The 22,147-nt window shown below is 44.3% G+C and overlaps 1 protein-coding gene across 2 annotated transcripts in view; it reads right to left on the bottom strand.

Moving 5' to 3' along the window:
* Window positions 1–22,147, bottom strand: part of LOC140403153 (ribosome quality control complex subunit NEMF) — a 112,916-nt gene that overhangs the window by 35,772 nt on the left and 54,997 nt on the right. For both annotated transcript variants that reach the window (XM_072490849.1, XM_072490858.1), the window contains exons 15-22: window positions 20,405–20,468; window positions 19,265–19,353; window positions 15,993–16,096; window positions 9,130–9,192; window positions 8,930–9,042; window positions 6,723–6,780; window positions 6,223–6,281; window positions 1,773–1,893 (exon numbers count right to left, since the gene is read on the bottom strand). In XM_072490849.1, coding sequence (XP_072346950.1) covers window positions 1,773–1,893; window positions 6,223–6,281; window positions 6,723–6,780; window positions 8,930–9,042; window positions 9,130–9,192; window positions 15,993–16,096; window positions 19,265–19,353; window positions 20,405–20,468 — 671 coding nt within the window. The remainder of the gene's footprint in view (window positions 1–1,772; window positions 1,894–6,222; window positions 6,282–6,722; window positions 6,781–8,929; window positions 9,043–9,129; window positions 9,193–15,992; window positions 16,097–19,264; window positions 19,354–20,404; window positions 20,469–22,147) is intronic.

Here is a 22,147-nt window from a genome sequence, read left to right as displayed (position 1 = left end):
TATAAAATCTTTGATAATGGGTTCTAGAATTTTCCCCACTACCGACGTCAGGCTTACTGGACTATAATTCTGTTTTCTCTCTACCTTCCTTTTTAAATAGTGGAGTTACACGAGCTACCCTCCAATCTGCAGGACTGTCCCAGAGTCTACAGAATCCTGGCAGATGACCTCCAATCTAGTGATGATCTGAAAGAATGGATTTAGAACTTCAAAAGGGACTGGTTTTGACACATCCACAGAGAAAAACAGAAAAAAGAGATATAAAGCACATGCAGTTACCATAGGCTTGGTGGAGCTGACCATGGGTATGTGAAAGCAGAGTTACAGACACCTCAAACAATTATGGCAAGTCCTGCAGTACAACCTAGCCAAGGTATCCAAGAGCATGCTGCTCTTTGTACAATTTCACCAAAGAGGAATTACCAATAAATACTGTGGGTCAGAAAATGGAACGGAGATATGGGGAGCAATTCTCCCTTCGGGAGTCTAAGTGGCGGCACCGGAGTGGAAACCGGAGTGTTTCACTCCGGCGTCGGAGCCCGCTCTCAGACCCCTATTCTCCCGCCCCCGGGGGGGGCTAGGAGCGGCGTCGCGTCACTCACGTGCGCCGGGCCTTGGCGGTGCGTAAAAGCGGCGCCGCGTAAATGACGTCACCCGCGCATGCCCGGGTTGGCCGGCGCCAACCTGCGCATGCGCAGTTGCCGTCCTCCCCGCAAGAAGATGTCGGATGGATCTTGTGGGGCAGCTGAGTAAAGGAGGTCCTACTTCAGAGAGGCCGGCACGTCGATCTGTGGGCACCGATCGCGTGCCAGACCCCATTTGAGGCCACCCCCCCAACCTGGTGCAGGAACCCCCTCCCCCCCCTCACAGGCTGCCCCCTCCAGCGTCCGGCGCTGTTCCTGCCGGCAGCGACCATGTGTGGACGGCGCTGGCGGGAACCCGTCGTGTTGGGCAGGCCGCTCGGAGAATCGCCGCTCGCAAACGTCGAGCGGCGATTCTCCGAGCGGCCAGGCGTGATTCTCGCCACGCCGGTTTGGGGGGGGGGGGGGTTGGGTAAATCGCGTGCGGGTGCCGGGGCGGCGTGGCAGGACACGCGCGGCACCCCAGCGATTCCCCCCCCCCCCCCCCACCCCCCGGCGTGGGGAGGAGAATTCCACCCATAGCCTTCTGTTAGCCAAGGTCAAATGTTATCATTCTGCCGGTGGCCATGCTCCAGCCATGATTCGTCCCCGACAGCTGGATAACTTTTAAGGAACTAAAAGAGCATTAAAATAGGTACTGCATTATCAGTATCATGAGCTGATGCAACAGGCGGACTGGTAGGTTTAAGGACACAGGAAAGGAAAACAGTGTGAATTCTCTCGAATTTCACCCAGTTTATTTGACCTTTCCCAACAACAGTAGGTGTAAAATTAAATGAAAAACGAATACTGTTTTTTTTCTAGTTGGAGGAACAGTCTATGGTATGGAAATATGGAATTCAATAGCTCAACCAAATCTCCCAATAGCTTCACTTGCACGCACTGCTTCCTTTAAAAGATGTACAGGCACTGTGAATAATTCTGGATAAACATTTTTTTTTTTTTTTGCAAATATAAACATGAAGCATTAAATACATTAATGACAAGTCACAGAAGCTTTCTTCGTTCCTCTTTTAAAAAAAAAAAATGCTGAATTCAATTTTAAGAAGGCTGGGTTGTGTAAATAATTTCTCAGGAAACACTTCAGAATCTTCTGTTATAAAATTTTTTATATGACCTTTCTTCTATTACCTAAAGGTACAGTATCCTCAGAATAAAGTTCAGACGCGTTGCTGGATACTGTCTCCATGTCTTCATCCTGCACTTTTACTTTCCGTTCACCTATGTGCCTCCACAAAAATTGTTCATCAACCTAAGTACAAGCAAACCATAGAACTTTTAAAATCTGAGGAATAGTAATAAAGTATCAAACAGGATACATATATATGTTCTAGTCCTGATGATCTTATAGTCAAAATACAAATTCCCACAGGACAAGATAAACTTAATCCTAACGAGGTAGATAATTAAGAAATAAAATGAAATTGGGAATTAGAGTGCAACGTGAACTGGCATAATTCTGATCCCAAAAATGGAAATGCTCTCTTTCTGTTGGCTGCAATAGTTCTATGGCATGATTTTCAAAAAAAACACTCCTATTAGGCTTGGACTTGCACCACAAAACTGCCTCTAAATTGGCACTAATTTGAAGTTTCGCTCCAGAAAAGCCACATGCTGTGGGAAATGGAAATATCATACTGGTGTAGCGTGGAAGGTTCTTCTACAAGTTGGAGTTAAATCACATAAGAGTAAAGGCAGGTTTACTGAAATAACTGGGAAGAAAATTTAAATGATCAGAACTCAGCGTGTTGAACAGTTCCGGTTCTGGCAACCTTCCACATGATTGACAAGCAGCAAACAAATCTATTTCAGATGGGGTGTCTTCAAATGGTGCATCTTTGCTGATGGCTGTAGAGGCCAATCCTTGAGAGGCAGATTCTGCCACAAGTGCTGCACATGAAGCTACTAAGCATGATTGTAGGTTGTTGTTTTCAGCATTGCCGTCTGTTGACAAGTCACTGAAGCCCCAGATCATCATGATGGTGCACACCAGCACACAGGAGGTGTTACCATTTTCCTGTTTTCAGCTAGTGACTCCTGGATGCAATAATCAACATCTGGGGCCTTTGTATCACAGTTTCAAGCATCCTTGAAGCAGACCTTTGGGCAACCTACTGGTTTCCCAGTTCCAGCTGCCTCTTTATACAGAAAGCTCTTGGATATGCAACCATCTTCCATCCTGCAGACTTGCCCAACCAATGAAGAAGCCTCTGTTTGATGAATGCTAACAAACTTGGGAACTCTGCCTTTGAGAGGACCACTGCAATCATAAGTTTGTCCTGCACAGATATACTCAGAATGAGCCACAAACAGCGAAGGTGCAAATCATTGAGATGCTTTTCTTGATAGCTGCAAGTCGTCCACTCTCCATATCCAGACAGCAAGGTGCTGAGAACACAGGCCGTATAAAGTATCAGTTTGGTCCTAAAGGTCAGTTTGATGTTATTCCATGTGTGTTTACATAATGCCTTAAATGGGAGGACAACAGTTCCAATCATTGTAGGTGTCAGGACAGGTAAAGAGGTTGAAAAGACATTTGGTATCCTGGGCTTTATAGAGGCAGAGTGTAAAAAACAAGGAAATAATGATGAATGGTCTCAACCAGAGTATTTTGTCCAATTTTGAGCAACACACTTCACAAGGGATGTGAGATTTTAGGGAGGGTGCAGAAATAATTGACAAAAATTGTTCTATGGATGATGGGCTTTACTTCCATGGATAGATTGGAGATGGTGGGTTTGTTCTCCATAAGGGAAGGTTAAGAGGATATTTGGTGGAGATACTTAAAATCATGAGGGGCCGAGCCAAATTAGGGAGAGAGAAACTAGTCTCATTGCCATAAGGGTTAAGAACCAGTGGACATAATACAAGGTGATTGGCAAAAAAACCACAATGGAAATATTTTTGTGCAGTGAGTGGTTAGGATCTGGAATGCACTGCATGAGATTATGGTGGAGACAGATTCAATCATGGGTTTCAAAGGGGAACTGAATAAGCACCTGAAGATAAACTATTTGCAGGGATATAGGGAAAGTGTGGGGCACTACGACTAGCTAGGCTGTTCTTAGAGAACTGGCACAGACAAGATAGGTTGAATGACTACCTTCTGTGCTGTAACCATTCTACAAACAATTCGGAGCGTGCTAATCGATGCACTAACGACCAATTTAACACAATCAGTTGAGCTCATAATATAACTCATTTACACATGCTAGAAGTGACATTCTTTGCCTCAAAAGGGGTATGTTGGAGCCTTGCATCTCTTATGAATGACCTGGGAGTTTGTGAAGTCTATAGTTCCCGGTTGCTTTTTCCATGATACAACCTTAAATAATCAGACTTGACTTGCCAACCAATCAGCACGTTCTCCTACAGTATAAATTGTTGCGATTATTTGAAATTTTGCATTCTTGCGTTGCAACGAGAGCAAGGTGAAAAGCTTCGGCAACATGTACCTCTTCTCAGCAACGGTCCACTCAGTTTCCAGTCCGTGCTAGGGGAATCAGAGGGGGAGATTGTTCCTGGACAGTCGTCTATCTCGTATATTAACTGTGACACTATGCAAATACACTTGTTGCACAATGACGTGATATAATACTTAGGTATGCAAGGATCCTCATGTAAATCCGTGTCAGTCCCTTATTTTCCTTTATTTCCTGTTCTTTTGTCTTTTATAATTTCTGTACCCGGACAAAAATGTTCCTATGCCTTTAGGGTGAATTGCACCTTTAATTCAAAACCAGGCATCCCAGCAGGCTGTGCTGCTGCTCTGACATTAATGATGACCCATCTTGATGGACTTGACTCAGCCCATGGACTATGTTATTTTCCTGGGTCTTAACTGACACTCGATGCTGATTGGTGCTGATCGTTCTGGAATGTTCCTTACTTTGTGAGATGGTGTGTTTGCTTTCAGTTTTTATTTGATCAAGAAGCTTGTAGGCTACAGCTCTGATCTCTCTCTTACCCAAGAGGAAATGGAACATCTCAGCAGGTCTGGCAACATCTGTAGGTAGAGAAAGGAGCTAACGTTTCGAGTCCAGGTGACCCTTTGCCAAAGCTCTAGCAAAGGGTCATCTGGACTCGAAACGTTAGCTCTTTTCTCTCCCTACAGATGCTGCCAGACTTGCTGAGATTTTCCAGCATTTTCTCTCTGGTTTCAGATTCCAGCATCTGCAGTAATTTGCTTTTATCTCTCTCTTACCTGATGGCCTCTGACTAAAGACCTAAAGAAAACACTTTTCTCTCTGCACAGCCTGTGAGAATGTTTCCAAGCAGTTAGTTTCATTTTAAACACAGAGCTGAAGAAAGCTCCTTTTGAATTTCTCTCAGAGAGTAAATCTCTGGGCAAATCTCTCTCAAAAATCCCAGTTAGAGGCTCTGTTTTCTTCTCACCCGAGCTGGCAAATATTCTAACGAAACTGGACACAAAATAAGATTAACTTCCACGCTGAGAGCTGATTTTGTGTGCATTCAAGTAATCTTAAGGATCCGATCCAGGCACTAGCTGAGCAGGGTCAGTGGTTTTTTAAAAATCCTTCTTGTAATCTCGTGTGGAGAACTCCAGTCTTATCGCAGTGAGGCTGATAGGTATTCTGGTAGAGTTGGAAGCAAGTCAGAATTAAACAGACCTGATACGGATATTCCGACTGAAAGCCCAGGTTAGTACAAGTTAATGTGACTCCCCAGAGGGGATCCCACAGCCTGGGAGGTGTGCCTTAAGGTTTCAGCCAGAAGACCCTCGTTAGCCATTCAACTGATGTTTCAACACTCCACGTCCTGGAGGGACAGTCAACTGGAAAACAACTACAATGTCCGAAGCAAGGACGCTTATCTTCCATCTCACATTAATCCTCTACTATGTTTCTCCTCTCCCTCCCTCTGCATGTGAATGTCTTGTGTGTGTTTAGGTAGAGGGTGGGATGGTAAAAGGGAGAAGTAGTAGATTAGCTGGCCATTATTCTATTGTGATTATCACATGCCTTATCTCTATTGTTGTTAGAAATAAACAGTTGGTGTTTTACTTACAAATTTGGTGCCTGTAAGTCATTGGAGCAGCCACGGGTCAAAGATCTCAGAAACTACATATGAATTTTTCGTGAATTCGCCTGTAGAATGTAGACGTAGAACATACAGTGCAGAAGGAGGCCATTCGGCCCATCGAGTCTGCACCGACCCACTTAAGCCCTCACTTCCACCCCATCCCCCTAACCCAATAACCCCATCTAACCTTTTTTGGTCACTAAGGTAAATTTATAATGGCCAATCCACCTAACCTGCACGTCTTTGGACTGTGGGAGGAAACCGGAGCACCCGGAGGAAACCCACGCAGACATGGGGAGAACGTGCAGACTCCGCACAGTGATCCAGCAGGGAATCGAACCTGGGACCCTGGCGCTGTGAAGCCACAGTGCTAATCACTTGTGCTACCGTGCTACCCTGCTTTGTGTTGGGACTCTGGGGCCCGTGGGGCTCGAATTGACCATGCAATAGCTCAGGGTATCGTAACAAGTATAGATGCCAAAAAATATGGTTAAGGGGCCTAACCATACTAGATTACTAGAAAATGTTCATACATTACCTTAAACAAAAAACCAAATCCCATCATAAGATAAGAAGGTGGGAGGTAGTTTTTTTTACCTAGAAAAATGAAATAACATTTGGGAGATCAAGTAAATGCTGTAAAAACAATAAAGCACCTGCAAAACTTTACTCAGCAAAATATCAGATTTAACAGAAAAAAATATAACTTGTGTTATATTAAAATTATTTTTTTAAATCTTAAAACCTGTTGATAATGAATTACGTTATTTTAGCCATATCAAAATAATGCACAATCTACCTAGGCTGCTATCTTCAAATGGCTACACATGGGGAGGGGGTCAACAGCTTTTTAAAAAGCATTCTTTTATACAATTTAAGATTAATATATAAAAATATATGACTTGTAGTTCCACTGTGGTGCAACACCGCAAATGGTTGAAATTCTGAAGTAATAGAAATATCGTAAAAGTGATCAAAACAAAAAAATCAAATTACCAAACAACCAATCAAGATCAATGTCAGCAACATTCTACTTACCCCTGATCATGAAACTTCCTGTAGTCAGGTATTCTCCTGTAGGTGCTGTTTTTGATACCTGAAGGTTTAAAGATGACAAATTTAAGAACATCTTTTTCACATTTATTTTTAAATAGCTGTAAATAAAAATTGCGGACCAATGTGGTAACACCAATTGGTGCAGAGAGCCATGGAGGAAGCAGCACAACACCCGCACTTTGGGGTGAGTTCCCAGGCCAATGAGTGCAGTTGCAGCAGTAACGGCTCGGCTGATAGGATGGAGGGAATTTTTGTTAGTCACCATGAAAGACTGGGGTGAAACATCACCACACGATACAGTACAGTAGCATTGATCAGGGGCAAGGACATGTACTAGAAGGAAAAGCTACAAAGGATACAAAAGTAAAATCAAATAAAGTTCATTTTCATTTTTTGAAGAAGAAGTTTGGGCAGTTCAGCCACACAATTTCTAGAACTTCTCAGATTGCCAACTTAAACCATCTAGGAAAAATATCATTTATGCTCGCCTCAAAATCAGACAGGTACATTGCAGTGTAGACTTACATTACATTACTTTTGGACAGTCTTCCTATGTTTTAGCAACTACTGATGACACACACGGTCACCAGGAAATTATTTCACAGTCATCACTGTGCATTTCCTTTCACAAATCTGATAAACTGGCTTTTAAGTTACTTATGGAGAATCACAGCCTTTTAAAAATTTAAACTGCACCGAGAGTCGCAAGAAATATTTGCACTTTCAATTGATTCCTGATGTTAACCAAGCCAGGTACCAGGTGAAGAATTGACATTACCTCATGAGGCTAAGAACTTGAAACAACACATTCTTGTCTAATCTCATTTATCTTGGGGTTGGCCATGTCGTAGTGTTCTTGTGAGCCAGGGATCAGATGTATGGCCCAAACAAACTTTTCCTCCCTCCCACCAAATCAGCTCTAAATAAAAATGAAAATACAAATAAATCTGTTTTAAAATAAGAAACTGAAGCCACAAAAGAGCCTTTGGGTGGTGGAGAGGAAAGTAAAAGATAAAAAGCTATTGCTGTGGCCACCATTGAACGATAGACTGATAGGACACCAGTTCATGCCTCCAATTACCCAAACAATGAATTACCGATCATTGCTACTCTGCTGTATGAAAATGCCAAGCAGAATCCAGGCACTTAGCTATACAGAGGGAATATGAGAGCACAAGTAATTCTGCTGCACCTTCTAGTGGACAGACATCATAGTGCAGCCAAGCACATGCTGATGCTCTCTGCTGGGAATGACGTGTGGTACAGAGTCTCAAGAGGGAAAGGGGAAAATGCTTATAAGATTTTAAATAAAGATATGAAACACAAATCATAACCAATAAATGGCATGATCATACAATTTTATCTTTTCACATGCTAATTTTGATTACTGATTACTGGCCCCTCACTACATATATTTCCTAGCTTAGCCAGGACTACTGCAGCATTTAAAAAATAAAAATATAAAAATAATTTTTAGGTGGTTGTTTTCCACAGAATACATTATCAAATAAATCTTATTTTGATAAATTAAACATCTGCACTGACATAATGGTAAATTTTATTCTTCATCACCAAGGCCATATTGTGGCAGAGGGAATTACATTTTTATCCCATTGGATTCAATAGGTAGACAATCAGCTCCGTCAGATTACGGACCAGCCGGTGAAAAAGAAACTGCCCCACAATACTTAAAGCACTGCATCAGCTGTGTCTCACGTGTGGTCACAATCTTGTTCAAGTCAGAAGGTTATGGGTTTTAGCCCCAGTCCAGAGATTTAAATACTGTGGGAACTGCCGAGGTATCGTCTATCGGATGAGACATTAAACCGCGCCCGTCGTAAGTGAATATAAAAAAATATCACTATTTGAAGAAAAGCAGAAGCGTTCTCCCCAATGCTTTGGTAATATTTATGCCTTCAGCAACATTACTAAAAATATTATCTTATCCTACTGTATACACATTGGATGCTGCATTTCCTACATTCCAACAATGTCTACACTTCTAGCGTAATTCACTGGCTGTAGACCATTGTGGGATGTCCTACGGTTGCGAAAGGAACCATTAAAGTGAAAGTTATTTTCTTTCCATTGTACTCAAAAAGTTAACTTTGATTTTTAACGACTGATGTCTAAGCTGGGGATCGCAGCAGTATAACACTGCAAAATAAAACTCCATTGTGGCTGATTACCTGATTATGATAGACCCACCACGCACTAGTAATTACACGTGCATCCCATGCAGCACTGTAACAAACTGCCATTGTACCAGCTTCTGTCAATGTACGTGGAGGAATTGGCTTCCCTGTATATAAAGAATAATTTCAATAAGGCTTTGTGAAAAAAATGTAGCAGAAAAACAGTTGCAACATTGAATAATAAATGAATTGACCTTTTTGGTTCTTGATGACGCAGCTGGTGGCACCATGGAGGTCAGCATGTACATAAAGATCACCTCGAAAACAGGAATCAAAATGTAATTATGATGAAAAAGAATCACCATAAAAATAAAGTACAAATACAGCAGTGCCTCAGTATTCCTAGGTAGAGGAAAGGGTGAAAATGTTTACGAGTCCCCGATGATTACTATTCAATGAATGCCAATGGAGTATATACATGTGTGTATATTAAATAACAGTAAGAAGTCTTACAACACCAGGTTAAAGTCCAACAGGTTTGTTTCAAACACTAGCTTTCGGAGCGCTGCTCCTACCTTCACCTGAGGAAGGAGCAGTGTTCCGAAAGCTAGTGTTTGAAACAAACCTGTTGGACTTTAACCTGGTGTTGTAAGACTTCTTACTGTGCTCACCCCGGTCCAACGCCGGCATCTCCACATTATATTAAATAAGAATGACGCTTAGTTAGAATGTACTTTGGATCTGAACAATTCACCAATACTTACCATTTTGGCTCACAAGAATAATAGCTGCAGACAGGTGGCGGAAGGTTACAAGTGAAAAGAAAGCTGTACAATCAGTTATGTATGCAGGATTGTACAGATTTCTCAGAAAAATCAGGAGACAGGATCACATTTAATTTCCTAGAACACAGGCCTGTGGAAATCACAGTAGGTACAGATTATCACATTTGAACAAGCATGCTTTCAGAGGAGATGGCATGGGGAGAAAGAGCTCCTTCTCAAAGCAGTTGAAATACAAAAATGAGAAAGCGTTGCTTCAGTTCTACAGAGTCAACCTCCATGTATAAGAATTAGGCCACTTGGCCCATCGAGTCTGCTCCGCCATTCAATCATGGCTGATATTTTTCTCATCCCCACTCTCCTGCCTTCCCCCCATAACCCCAGATTCCCTTATTTTTTTAGAAAACATTTTATGGAGACAATTTCCCCCCGCTGACAGCTTATTTTTTCTCAAAGAAGTCGATGAATGGCTGCCACCTCCGCGCAAACCCCTGCAACGAACCCCTCAAGGTGAATTTAACCCCGCCATGTCATTAACTCATATCCCCGACTTCGAGGATTCCAAGCCCCTCCATCCTGGTAAGATCCGTCTCCGGGCCACCAGGGAGGCAAAGGCCAGGACATCGGCCTCTCTCACCCCCTCGGCTCCCGGATCTTCCAACACACCAAAGATCGCCACCTCTGGACTCGGCACCACCCTCACTTGGAAGACCTCTGACACGACGTCAGCAAACTCCTGCCAGAAACCCCTCAGCCTCGGACACGTGTAAAACATATGACATGGTTTGCACGACCCCCCGCACAGCGCCCACACCTATCCTCCACGTCCTCAAAGAACCTGCTCACTGGCAGCATGGTAGTGCAGTGGTTAGCGCTGCTGCCTCATGGTGCTGAGGTCCCAGGTTCGTTCCTGGTTCTGGGTCACTGTCCGTGTGGAGTTTGCACATTCTACCCGTGTTTGCGTGGGTTTCATCCCCACAAGCCAAAGATGTGCAGGGCAGGTAGATTGGCCACGCTAAATTGCCCCTTAATTGGAAAAAATGAATTGGGTACTCTAAATTTACAAAAAAAAGAAATCTGCTCACCCGGGCCACAGTCATGTGTGCCCTGTGGACCATCTTAAACTGTATCAGGTTCAGCCTGGCGCATGACGAGGATGCATTTACTCTCCTCAGGGTCTCCTCCCATAACCCGGCCTCCAACTCCCCACCCAGCTCTTCCCACTTTCTCTTCACCTCCCGTTTCGGGGCTCCCTCCCACTCCATCAGCTCCTTATAGATCTCCGACACCTTCCCCTCTCCTACTCATGTTCTCGACACCACCTTATCCTGCAGTCCCCGGTGCGACAGGCGTGGGAAGGTCGAAACCTGCCTCTGCACAAAATTGCTCACCTGCAGATACCGGAACCCATCCCCCTGTCAAGTCAAACTCCTCCTCCAGCCTCGGGAAACCCTCATCAATAAAGTGATCCCCAAATCTCTCGATCCCTACCCGCCGCCTTCTCCGAACCCCCCCACCACCCAGCAGCACCTTCACCAGTGGGGTTTTACCCGCCCAAACAAATCCCGAGATCTCTGCATTCACTTTTTTGAAGAACGCCTTGGGGATAAAAATTGGGAGGCTCTGAAAAACAAACAAAAACCTCGGGAGGACTGTCATTTTAATGGTCTGAACCCGCCCCGCCAATGATAACGGGAACGCATCCCACCTCCGAAAATCCCCCCTCATCTGATCTACCAAATGACCCAAATTCAGTTTATGCAGCTGCTCCCACTCCCGTGCCACCTGGATACCCAAATACCGAAAGCTCCCTCCAACCACCTTGAGCAGTATCTCACCCAATCTCTTCTCATGCCCCCTCGCCTGAATCGCAAAGACCTCACTCTTGCCCATATTCAATTTGTATCCGGAAAACCGGCCAAATTCCTCTAATATCCCCACAATCCTCCCCAGCGGGTCAGATGTATACAGAAGTAGACCATCAGCTTTGAGCGAGACCTTGTTATCCAACACCTCCCCCCCCCCCCCCCCCCCACATACTATCCCCTGCCAGACCCTCGACGCTCTCAATGCCAATGGCGCTATAACCAAGGCAAACAACAGTGGGAAAGTGGACATCCCTGCCTTGTCCCCGGTGTAATCTGAAGTAGTCTGATCTCACCCGATTCGTCCGCACACTCACCACTGGTGGCTGGTAATAGCAACCGCACACAGTCTATAAATCCCTGCCCAAACTGCCCTAGGACCTCCCATAAGTATTCCCACTCCACCCAATCAAAGGCCTTCTCTGCATCCATGGCCACCACCACCTCAACCTCGCGCCCCTCTGGAGGCATCATAATTACATGAAGCAACCTCCTAATGTTGGTCGCCAGATGCCCTCCTTAACAAACCCGGTCTGGTCCTCCCCTATTACCCCTTGGACGCAGACTTTGATCCTCGAGGCCAGAATCTTCACCAATAGTTTGGTATCCAGATTTAACAGGGAGATCGGCCTGTATGACCCACAGTTTTCCGGGTCCTTATCCCGCTTTAAAATGAGGGAGATCGACGCCTGTGACAACGTCGGGGGGGGGGGGGGGGGGGGAGCACTCCCAACTCATTTGCTTCATTGAAGGCCCTTACCAAGAGCAGTCCCAAAACCACCGCCTGATTCCCTTATTAATCAAGACCCTATCTATCTTGGTCTTGAAGACACTTAGTGATTTGGCCTCTACAGCCTTCTGCGGCAAAGAGTTCCATAGATTCACCAGCCTCTGGCTGAAGAAATTCCTCCTCATCTGTTTTAAAGGATCGTCCCTTTATGAAATGAAATGAAAAAATTAAATGAAAATCGCTTATTGTCACAAGTAGGGTTCAAATGAAGTTACTGTGAAAAGCCCCTAGTCGCCACATTCCGGCGCCTGTTCGGGGAGGCTGGTACGGTAATTGAACCGTGCGTTGACCTGCCTTGGTCTGCTTTAAATGCCAGCTATTTAGCCCTGTGCTAAACCAGCCTATTTCAATAAATAAATCAGGAATATAAAGCTCAGTGTCCTGGTGATCAAGACAACTAAATCAATTGTTCTAAACAGACTTCTGGTTCACTAATGTCCTTTAGTGAAGGAAATTTGTCGTCTTTACCTGGCCTGGCCTACATGCAACTCCAGATCCACAGCAATGTGGTTGACTCTTAACTGACCTTTGAAATGGCCAAGCAAGCCACTGAGTTCAAGGGCAATTAAGGATGGTCTTGTCAGTGAAGACACATTCCAAGGAAGAATTTAAAAAAAGGTATCTAAAACAGGGGAGGATAATTTTAAAATTAGAGCTATAAAGAGTGAAATCAGAAAGTACGTTTGTACACAAAGTGGAAGGTAAATCTGGGATTCTTTCTCTGGAAAGATTGTGGATGCTGAGTTGATTGAAACTTTCAAGATTGAAAATTATCTTTTTTTTTAATGTATGGGGTTCAAGGCAAATGAAGCAACGGTGGACAAATGGAACCAAGATTGGCCATAATCTAGTGGAATAGTAGAATATATTCAACAGGTTGAATTGGCTTCTCTGTTCCAATGGCGAGATGTTATAAAAGACTTGTACATACTACGGCAGTTATTAAATACTTATATTCGCATTAAACAATGTTGGTAATGGCAGAATCACTGTCAGCAATTTCTACTATAATATAAATCAATTGCAATTATCTTTCATTTACTAGTGGTAATATTAATAGAATTTAGTTTTGTCTAGAGGGCATTTATCTATGTCTAACCAATTGAGGCACTTTTGGGAGACGTTTTGTGAAGCACGTTTTAACTGTGTAACTGTAATCTTGTGTGCTTAGCTTTTTTTCATTCATTCATGGTATGTGGGCATTGCACGTTGTGGTAGCATTTTGTAATTGCCCCCAAGGGCAGTTAAGAGCAGTGGCAGGATTTGAACCTGGGTCCCCAAGGCATTACCCTCGGTCTCTGGTTTACTAGTCCAGTGACAATACCACCTCCCCATTTTAATTTAATATTTAGAGTCCCCAAAGTGTTACTGGAATTTGTGGCTTCTGAATGCCATAGAGTTTTCTGAATAGAATACAAAAGGGTTATGATACATGGGTCAAGTTTCCCGTTGGAATTTGGTTTGCGCAGCAATTAATACCTGCTGGATCATAACAAGGAGGTGAGTCTTGGCTAATTGATTAGCGCAACCTGTATACGGGTCAGCACAGTGGCCAGCACCGTTGCCCCACAGCGCCAGGGGCCCTAGGTTTGACTCCCAGCTGGGCCACTGTGTGGAGTCTGCTCGCTCCTCCAGTGTCCGCGTGGGCTACAGCATGGGAAGAGGGTGGGTACTGAAAGAGCTTTGCTGTGCTCAGGCTCCAGGCAGTTAGGGTTTGTAGGGAAGTTTATTTTGTATGTTTAAAACTACGGAATCTTGTGGATTTATACTTGTAGTGGATAACGGAGACTTCAAACTTTGTCTACTTTCAACAAAAAGCTACCGGTCCCAACCAGATCATAACAGTATAAATGGGTCAGGAAAACCCATATTACTACTTTAGCTTGCCATTATTCCCCCTGGCCATTATCTGAGATTGAGCTGGACTGTTCACAACCTGGCATCCTATTTTAACCGAAGATGAGCTTCCAACCCCATAACCGCTCTATAACCAAGACAGCTACTTCCAACTACGTAGTATTGTCCGTCTCTGTCCCTGCCACAACTCCTCTGCTGCTCAAACCCACAACCATGCCTTATTACCTTTAGACCTGACTACATATATTTGAGCTTACTGCTGCCTGTATCCTAAATTGCACCAATTTCTATTCACTCACTCATCGCTGACCTATGCCTGTTCAGCATCACTGCAATTTAAAAATTCTCAGCCTGATTTACAAATCTCCCCATGGTTTGCCCCTCACATTCTCCAACATCTAGCCTACAGCTCTCCTAGGTCACTGATTTCCTCCAATTCAGACATCTGGCTCATTCCAGAGTCCCTCTGGCCCACCATTGGACACCATGACCACAGCTTTCTGGGTCCTAAGCTCTGAAATTCTTCTGCAAACCTTTCTGTCTCTCTCTCCTCCTGCAAAATACTCCTTTGTGGACACCAATGGTCTCCTGACCGACCTCACTTCTTCCACCCTGCATATACTTGAAGCCTTTAAAACTGAATTTGTTTTCAGTGTTCTTTGTTAACTACAATTAGAATCTATTTTAAATCTTGTGTGCACTTTAAATTTCTGCGACCATCTCTTCCAGTATCATTTATTTAAAAAAAATAAAAAATTTAGAGTACCCAATTCATTTTTTCCAATTAAGGAACAGTTTTAGAGTGGCCTATCCACCTACCCTGCACACCTTTGGGTTGTGGGGGTGAAACCCACACAGACACGAGGAGAATGTGCAAACTCCACACGGACAGTGACACAGGGCCGTGATCTAACCTGGGACCGCGGCGCCGTGAGGCAGCAGTGCTAACCACTGCACCGCCGTGCTGCCCTTTCTGCCTATCATTATCTGTGGCTCATTGTCAAATGTGGTTTGGTAATGCTCATGTTGAAACTATTGCAATGATTCACAACATTAATAATACTATTTAAAAGTAAACGTTTGTTATTTCCACCAAGCAATACCAACCTACCATAATGGGAGTTGGTGAAATGTAAACTTAGTTATGCCAAGAAAAGCATCACCACAGGGGCTGATTTAGCACAGTGGGCTAAATAGCTGACTTTTAATGCAGAACAATGCCAGCAGCACGGGTTCAATTCCCGTACCGGCCTCCCCGAACAGGCACCGGAATGTGGCGACTAGGGGCTTTTCACAGTAACTTCATTGAAGCCTATTGTGACAATATTATCCATTCAGTGCCTGATAATTTACGGAGCTATGTAACAGAGACAAGAACACTATTCAAAATTAGATGGCTTGATAGAAGTAACTTACTGGACGAATGAGCTTGACGTGTAACTCAGACTCCTCTTTTCTAGAAGATGTTTGGGGGGACAGTTTTAAAAAATAAACTTAGAATACCCAATTCATTTTTTCCAATTAAGGGGCAATTTAGCGTGGCCAATCCACCTACCCTGCATATCTTTGGGTTGTGGAGGCGAAACCCACGCAAACACGGGGAGAACGTGCAAACTCCACATGGACAGTGACCCAGAGCCGGGATCGAACCTGGGACATCGGCGCCGTGAGGCTGTTGTGCCCTAGTTTGGGGACAGTTTAAACAACCTATCCTATTTCCCTGGCAATTTTGCATCATGCATCAACCACTCAGAATTGTGTATTATTAAATGTGGATGCAAAAAACAATAGTCTCTGGAAAAAAAAAAGAAATACACACAAACCTGATTTAAGATATCGTTTGACAATCAACTCATTTTGCTGCTGATCGCGACCTGCTATTACGAGGTAGTTTTCACTGCTGATAAACCACAAGAATTTCTCAAACCTATCAAAGAAAACAAACTACTAATAATTAACTACGATAAATTAAATTAATTTTCTCTCAGTTTCAAGCAAGCCATTATAACAGGCAAATTGGAAAGCGAATAGCAAATCTTATATATCCCAGAGTTAAAAAGATTCACTACAAATTTATAAAGATGTTTCAGTCATAGAAGTTAAATATACCTTTCAACATACATTAGAATATTTGTAGAAATTGGCAAAACCCGATAGTTCATATGCAGTAGTCAATTTAAAAAACTTACGAGACCTAGAATAGATCATAATCGCAGTTTGAAAAAAAAGCATTCCTATTCAGCCGAGGAAGGGCAGGAGAGTGTAATCAGCAAGAGGTTTCCTTGCTCATGTTTGGCCTGATACCATGAGACTTTGTGGGATCTGGAGTCGCATTGAAGTCTCCCAGGGCCACTGCTTCCCAAATGTATACCACTGTGCTGCCACCTTTACTGGATTTACACAAGACATACCGAGGAATGGTGATGGAGGCATCTGGTATATTGGCTGTAAGGTATGATTAGGTCAGGTTGTTGCTTGACTAGTCTGTAGTCAGCTCTCCCAATTTTGGTACAAGTTCTCAGATGTTACCGAGGAGGGTGATCTAGGCTAGATCAGTGCCAGATTTCAGTCTCCCCAAACTGCAATCAAGTCGAAATCACCAAACTCGTGGCCTTCAAAGATGTTAGTCTCTCCATAAGCAACCTGAATAGGTGGCATCGTATTGAATAAGGTTTGGCTGGGTTTTTAATAGCATATTAAGTCCATAATCACGCCAGAAATAGCACGTTGGCCCTGAAAAGCTCATCTCATACTTTTGAAATATCAAATTTCTCTATTAAAATTCACATATTTAAAATATTTCTTTTCAAAACAAATATTTCAGGTTCTATATTAATCCCATGTGTACATTCCAACCATTTGTTTCTCTCTGGAAATTTTCATCAAATTTGAAAATATCATTGCGTTTATTTTGTAGTTTACGGTGAGCATACTTCAATGTTTAGCCTGTTTGATGGTATCAAGTTGTTGGTGGACCCCTGAGGGTCCCCTTGATTTAGCACCATTTGTAAATTGACATTGGGAAGAGGGAAATCCACGCCACAGCGGCACTGTAGCACAGTGGGTAGCACTGTTGCTTCGCAGCTCCAGGGTCCCTGGTTCGATTCCCGGCTTGTATCACTGTGGAGTCTGCACGTTCTCCCTGTGTCTACGTGGGTTTCCTCCCACAAGTCCCGAAAGACGTGCTGTTCGGTGAATTGGAATTCTGAATTCTCCCTCGGTGTATTCAAACAGGTGCCGAAATGTAGCGACTAGGGGCTTTTCACAGTAACTTCATTGCAGTGTTAATGTAAGCCTACATGTGACAATTAAGATTATTATTGTGGACGGCTTTCTTGAAGTTCCGTGACAAGTCCTACAAACTTGGGGTCAGTGTTATTAGATTGGATAATGGTGAAACAATACAGGTGCCAGTCACCTGTTTGAAGTCTTTAAAATGAGCGACAGATAATGATACCGGAAGCAGTATGATTAGCACTGCTGCCTCACGGCGCCGAGGTCCCAGATTCAGCGAGCAGTGCATGACAGAGCAGTGCTGAGAATACCTAGAAATCAGGTGTCAAAGACGTGACACTAGAGCACAGGACTACAACATACGAAAGACAAAGCACTGGGATTGCACTACCAACGTTATCAGATCTAAGTTCAGCAGTCCTGCCCATATCCAACGTGAATGATGGTAGGGAACTAAACAAACATCCAGAAGCAACTCGAGGGGAGCCAAGCCCGTCAGTGCTAAAGCCAAGGCTGAAGCATTTACACATTTAGAAGTGCCAAGTGGATGATCCATATCTGCCATCCCCAACAGCATAGATGCTCTTCAGACAATTTGCTTCACTTCATGTGCCATTAAGAAAGCGCTGATGGCACTGTGACAACATCCAGGCTGTAGTGCTGAAGGCCTGTGCTCCAGAATTAGCCACACCCCTAATATGGCTGTTCCGTCACAGCTGGAACACTGGCATCCACCTGACAATGTGAAAAATTGCCCAGATATGCCCGGTTTACAAAAAAGACATCCAATCCAACCAAGGGCAGCACGGTGGCACAGTGGTTAGCACTGGTGCCTTAGAGCACCGGGGAGCCGGGTTCAATCCAACCTTGGGTGCCTGTCTGTGTGGAGTTTTCATGTTCTCGCCGGGTGCACTGGTTTCCTCCCACAGTCCAAAGATGTGGTTAGGTGGATTGGCCTAGCTAAATTTCCTCTTAATGCCCAACGTGTAGGTGGGGTTACGGGATTAGAGGGATAGTGTGGTGGGAATGGCATAGGTAGCATGCTGTTTCAGAGGGTCAGTACAGACTTGATAGGCTGAATGGCCTCCTTCTGCACTGTTGGGATTCTATGGGCGCGATCTACTGGCCGTGTTGCGCTCAAGCGAGAATGTTTAATGCAAATTTTTTTTTTTTGATTAAGTATCCAATTATTTTTTTCCTAATTAAAGGGGCAACTCAGTGTGGCCAATCCACCTACCCTGCACATTTTTGGTTTGTGGGGAGAGACCCACATGACACAGGGAGAATGTGCAAACTCCACACGGACAGTGACCCGAGGCCGGGATTGAACCTGGGTTTAATGCCAATATTAAGTGTGTGAACTAGGAATCCATTCAATTTCTCATCACAATCATCCCTCATGCTTCACTGGCGTATTGGCTTGGTTGCTTTTGTTGACTTTTATCACTCTCCCCTCCCTATTAAGACATACCGGACCCACCCAGTCATAGCACTGTGAAGATCAGGAAGTGGCTGTGGGGGGAAAATATAGATGCCAACCCACGTCTTATTTTTTATGCATCGCAACAACCTGAAAATCCAAATATGAAATGCATTTAACTTTTTACTTCACTTCATTTTAATCACAAATGTAATTTAATTTTCTTGCCTAATTTACTAAAATCAATCACTCACTCACTCCCAGTCAATTGTATCAGTCCGGCTGGTGATATTCCCAGTCTGTCTTAATCGGACCACGTATTTTTACTCTAACCCATTTAATAAGTGAATTATCAAATACTGAAATAGCATTCAGAGGCATATCAGTCCAATTCAGCAGGTGCTCATTTTACATGTATACAATACATACCACACAACTTACCAATATACTTTTCGTGCCTTCTGAATTGTAATGACGGTTTGAACTTCTTTTAGTGTTCTTTTTGTCTTCTTTTCTGCTGATTTAAATGCCTAAAGACAAATAAAATTTAAAATAAATTATTAGTAAAAAATGATTTAAGGTGTTTTTTTAAAAAAAGTTAACTGATTTAGTCATTTTGAAACAAGATCTAAATCAGTTATCAGTTTATAATGAGTTAGAATAAGGGACGGCATGGTGGTGCAGTGGTTAGCACTTCTGCCTCACAGCACACGGGACCTGGGTTCGATCCCCACCCTGGGTCACTGTCTGTGTGGAGTCTGCACATTCTCCCAGAGTCTGCTTGGGTTTCACCCCCACAACCCAAAGATGTGCAGGGGAGGTGGATTGGCCACGCTAAATTACCCTTTAATTGGAAAAAAAATATTGGGTACTTTAAATTTATTTCAAAAATAATGAGTTAGAATAATAAAATTGAAACAAATAAATTCCAAGATATAGACAAGGTTCTGGGTAATCTATATTTAAAGAGCTCCATAAACATTGAAGCGGTTCTGGAAATCTAGAGGTTACTGCACATTATCCTAATATTTAAAAAGGAGCAAGCTGTTTATAGAACAATCAAGAGGTAAACAACTGACCCTTAATTGAAGTAAAAATGTAATACTCTTATGACACTAATCACACAGAGGACAGGATTAAAAATAAAATCTCTATTCTTAATCCCAATTTATTTTCTTATTCACAGATAATGGGGAGTCCGTACAGAAAGAAAACAAAATCAGAACTGAAGTTAACACGAGGTCGCTCTCATGCACTATACGGCAGTCCAAAATTGGTAGCAGCCTGGGGACAGATCGCCAGCCTCTGAACCACATGGGATGTATAGCCCAGTAAAATCCAAACCATAAAAAAGGGGAGAGAAACACAGTGTTGACTTTCCAAAAATCACAAGAGGAATTTATTTGCATTGTTCTGCTTCTTGCTGATCACATTGTTGCTTGAAACACGATGAGGAAGAAATTCAAAGAAGTGGCACTAGACAGGCGTACACCAATTTCCAGGCCAGGCAGCACCACATGTGCAGCCTGTACACCATTCTTCAGTGATAACGCTTATCTTTCAATGTTGAATATTTTCTACCTTTTCTGCAGCTTCAACTGTTTTCTTTTCCTTCTTTGCTGCATGTCTTTTGTGATCATAGTATCTGCACCAAAATATAATTAAAAAATAAAACACTTACAACATAGTAACCGTCACCTGCAATTAAATCCAAGAACAACTGGCATTAGAATAATTTGAACCAACTTTTATATTTTCCACTTTTCATTACAGGATGGCTCTTTTTATTACTGTAATCTTCAACTATTATAACTACATAGGGGCGAGACTTCCGGTTGCAGCTATGCGGAGCTAAGTCGCACATTTGGCAGCTCCCGCTAAAAACGGACTTTTGGGCTCTTTTCAGAGCCCCCAACGGCATTTTTTCGACGTTTCCCAGTGTGGGAAGGAGATTGCAATAGTTCCCCGACAGTGTATGGCTTGGACAGGGAGCGGGGTGACTAAAAAAGTGGTGGTGAATCCAAAGAAGGTGCGAGGGAAGAAGAGCAAAATGGCGGCGGGCGGGGACCAGGCAGCATGGATGCAGTGGGCGCAGGAGCAGCAGGTGGTTATCCAGCGCTGCTTCAGGGAGATTAAAGCGGACCTGCTGGAGCCGATGAAGGCGTCTATCGACAAGCTGCTGGATACCCAGACGGCCCAGGGGGTGGCGATCCGCGATGTCCGACAAAAGGTCTCCGACAACGAGGACGAGATCTTAGGCCTTGCGGTAAAGGTGGAAGCGCACCACAAGAAATGGCAGGAACGGTTCGAGGAGATGGAGAATCGGTCAAGGTGGAAGAATTTGCGGATTCTGGGCCTCCCGGAGGGGCTGGACGTGGGGGCCTATGTGGTCACCATGCTAAACTCGCTGATGGGAGCGGGGTCCTTCCAGGGGCCCCTGGAGCTGGAAGGGGCCCATAGAGTGCTGGCGAGGAGGCCCAAGGCTAACGAGCCGTCGCGGGCGATGCTGGTGCGGTTTCGTCTGTTCGCTGATCGTGAGTGCGTGCTCAGGTGGGCCATGAAAGAGAGGAGCAGCAGGTGGGAGAATGCGGAGGTTTAAATATACCTAGACTGGAGTGCGGAGGTGGCGAAGAAGAGGGCCGGGTACAATCGGGCGAAGGCGATGCTGCACAGAAAGGGGGTGAAGTTTGGCATGCTGCAGCCGGCGCGACTGTGGGTCACCTATAAGGACCGGCACCATTATTTTGAGTCTCCGGGGGAGGGGTGGGCCTTTGTTCAGGCCGAGAAACTGGACACAAGCTGAGGGTCAGGATGGGTAGTCGGGGATTGCTGTTGGAGTGTTACACTTTGAGGGGGGGGGGTTCTTTGCTCTTATTTCTGTTTGGTTTGATGAGGGTGGTTAGGGTGGGTTGGGCACTGGTTGGGTCTGTCAGGTGGGCTCTTGGAGGGGGGTAAGTAAATGGAGTAGGGGTGGATGGCCGGTAGGGGGGGGATGGGGCCCCGCGGGGGAGGGTGAGCCCGAGTTGGGGGTGAGGGGACTGGGCCTGTAAAAGGAGCGGCAGAGGTGGCGGGGCAAGGCAGGTGGAAAGCACGGACTTTTTCCCGCGCTGAAGGCTGGAGGGGGCGGGGCAACGAGGGTTGTGTCCCATGCTTGGGATGGAAGGGAGAGGCGGAGAGCCTGTGGATGGGTAATGGAGGAGATGGGGATGTCCCACAATTGGAGAAGTTGAAGGAGAGAGGCGGAGTAGCCGGGGTCAGCAGGAGTCAGCTGACTTGCAGGAGTGCAATGGGGGGTGGCGGGGGGGAGGGAGTAAAGCACCTAGG

Source organism: Scyliorhinus torazame, chromosome 2 (assembly GCF_047496885.1).
Source record: "Scyliorhinus torazame isolate Kashiwa2021f chromosome 2, sScyTor2.1, whole genome shotgun sequence".
NCBI lineage: Eukaryota > Metazoa > Chordata > Chondrichthyes > Carcharhiniformes > Scyliorhinidae > Scyliorhinus > Scyliorhinus torazame.
The sequence above is the reverse complement of the archived record's forward strand: the minus strand, read 5'-3'. Positions and strand labels throughout refer to the sequence as shown.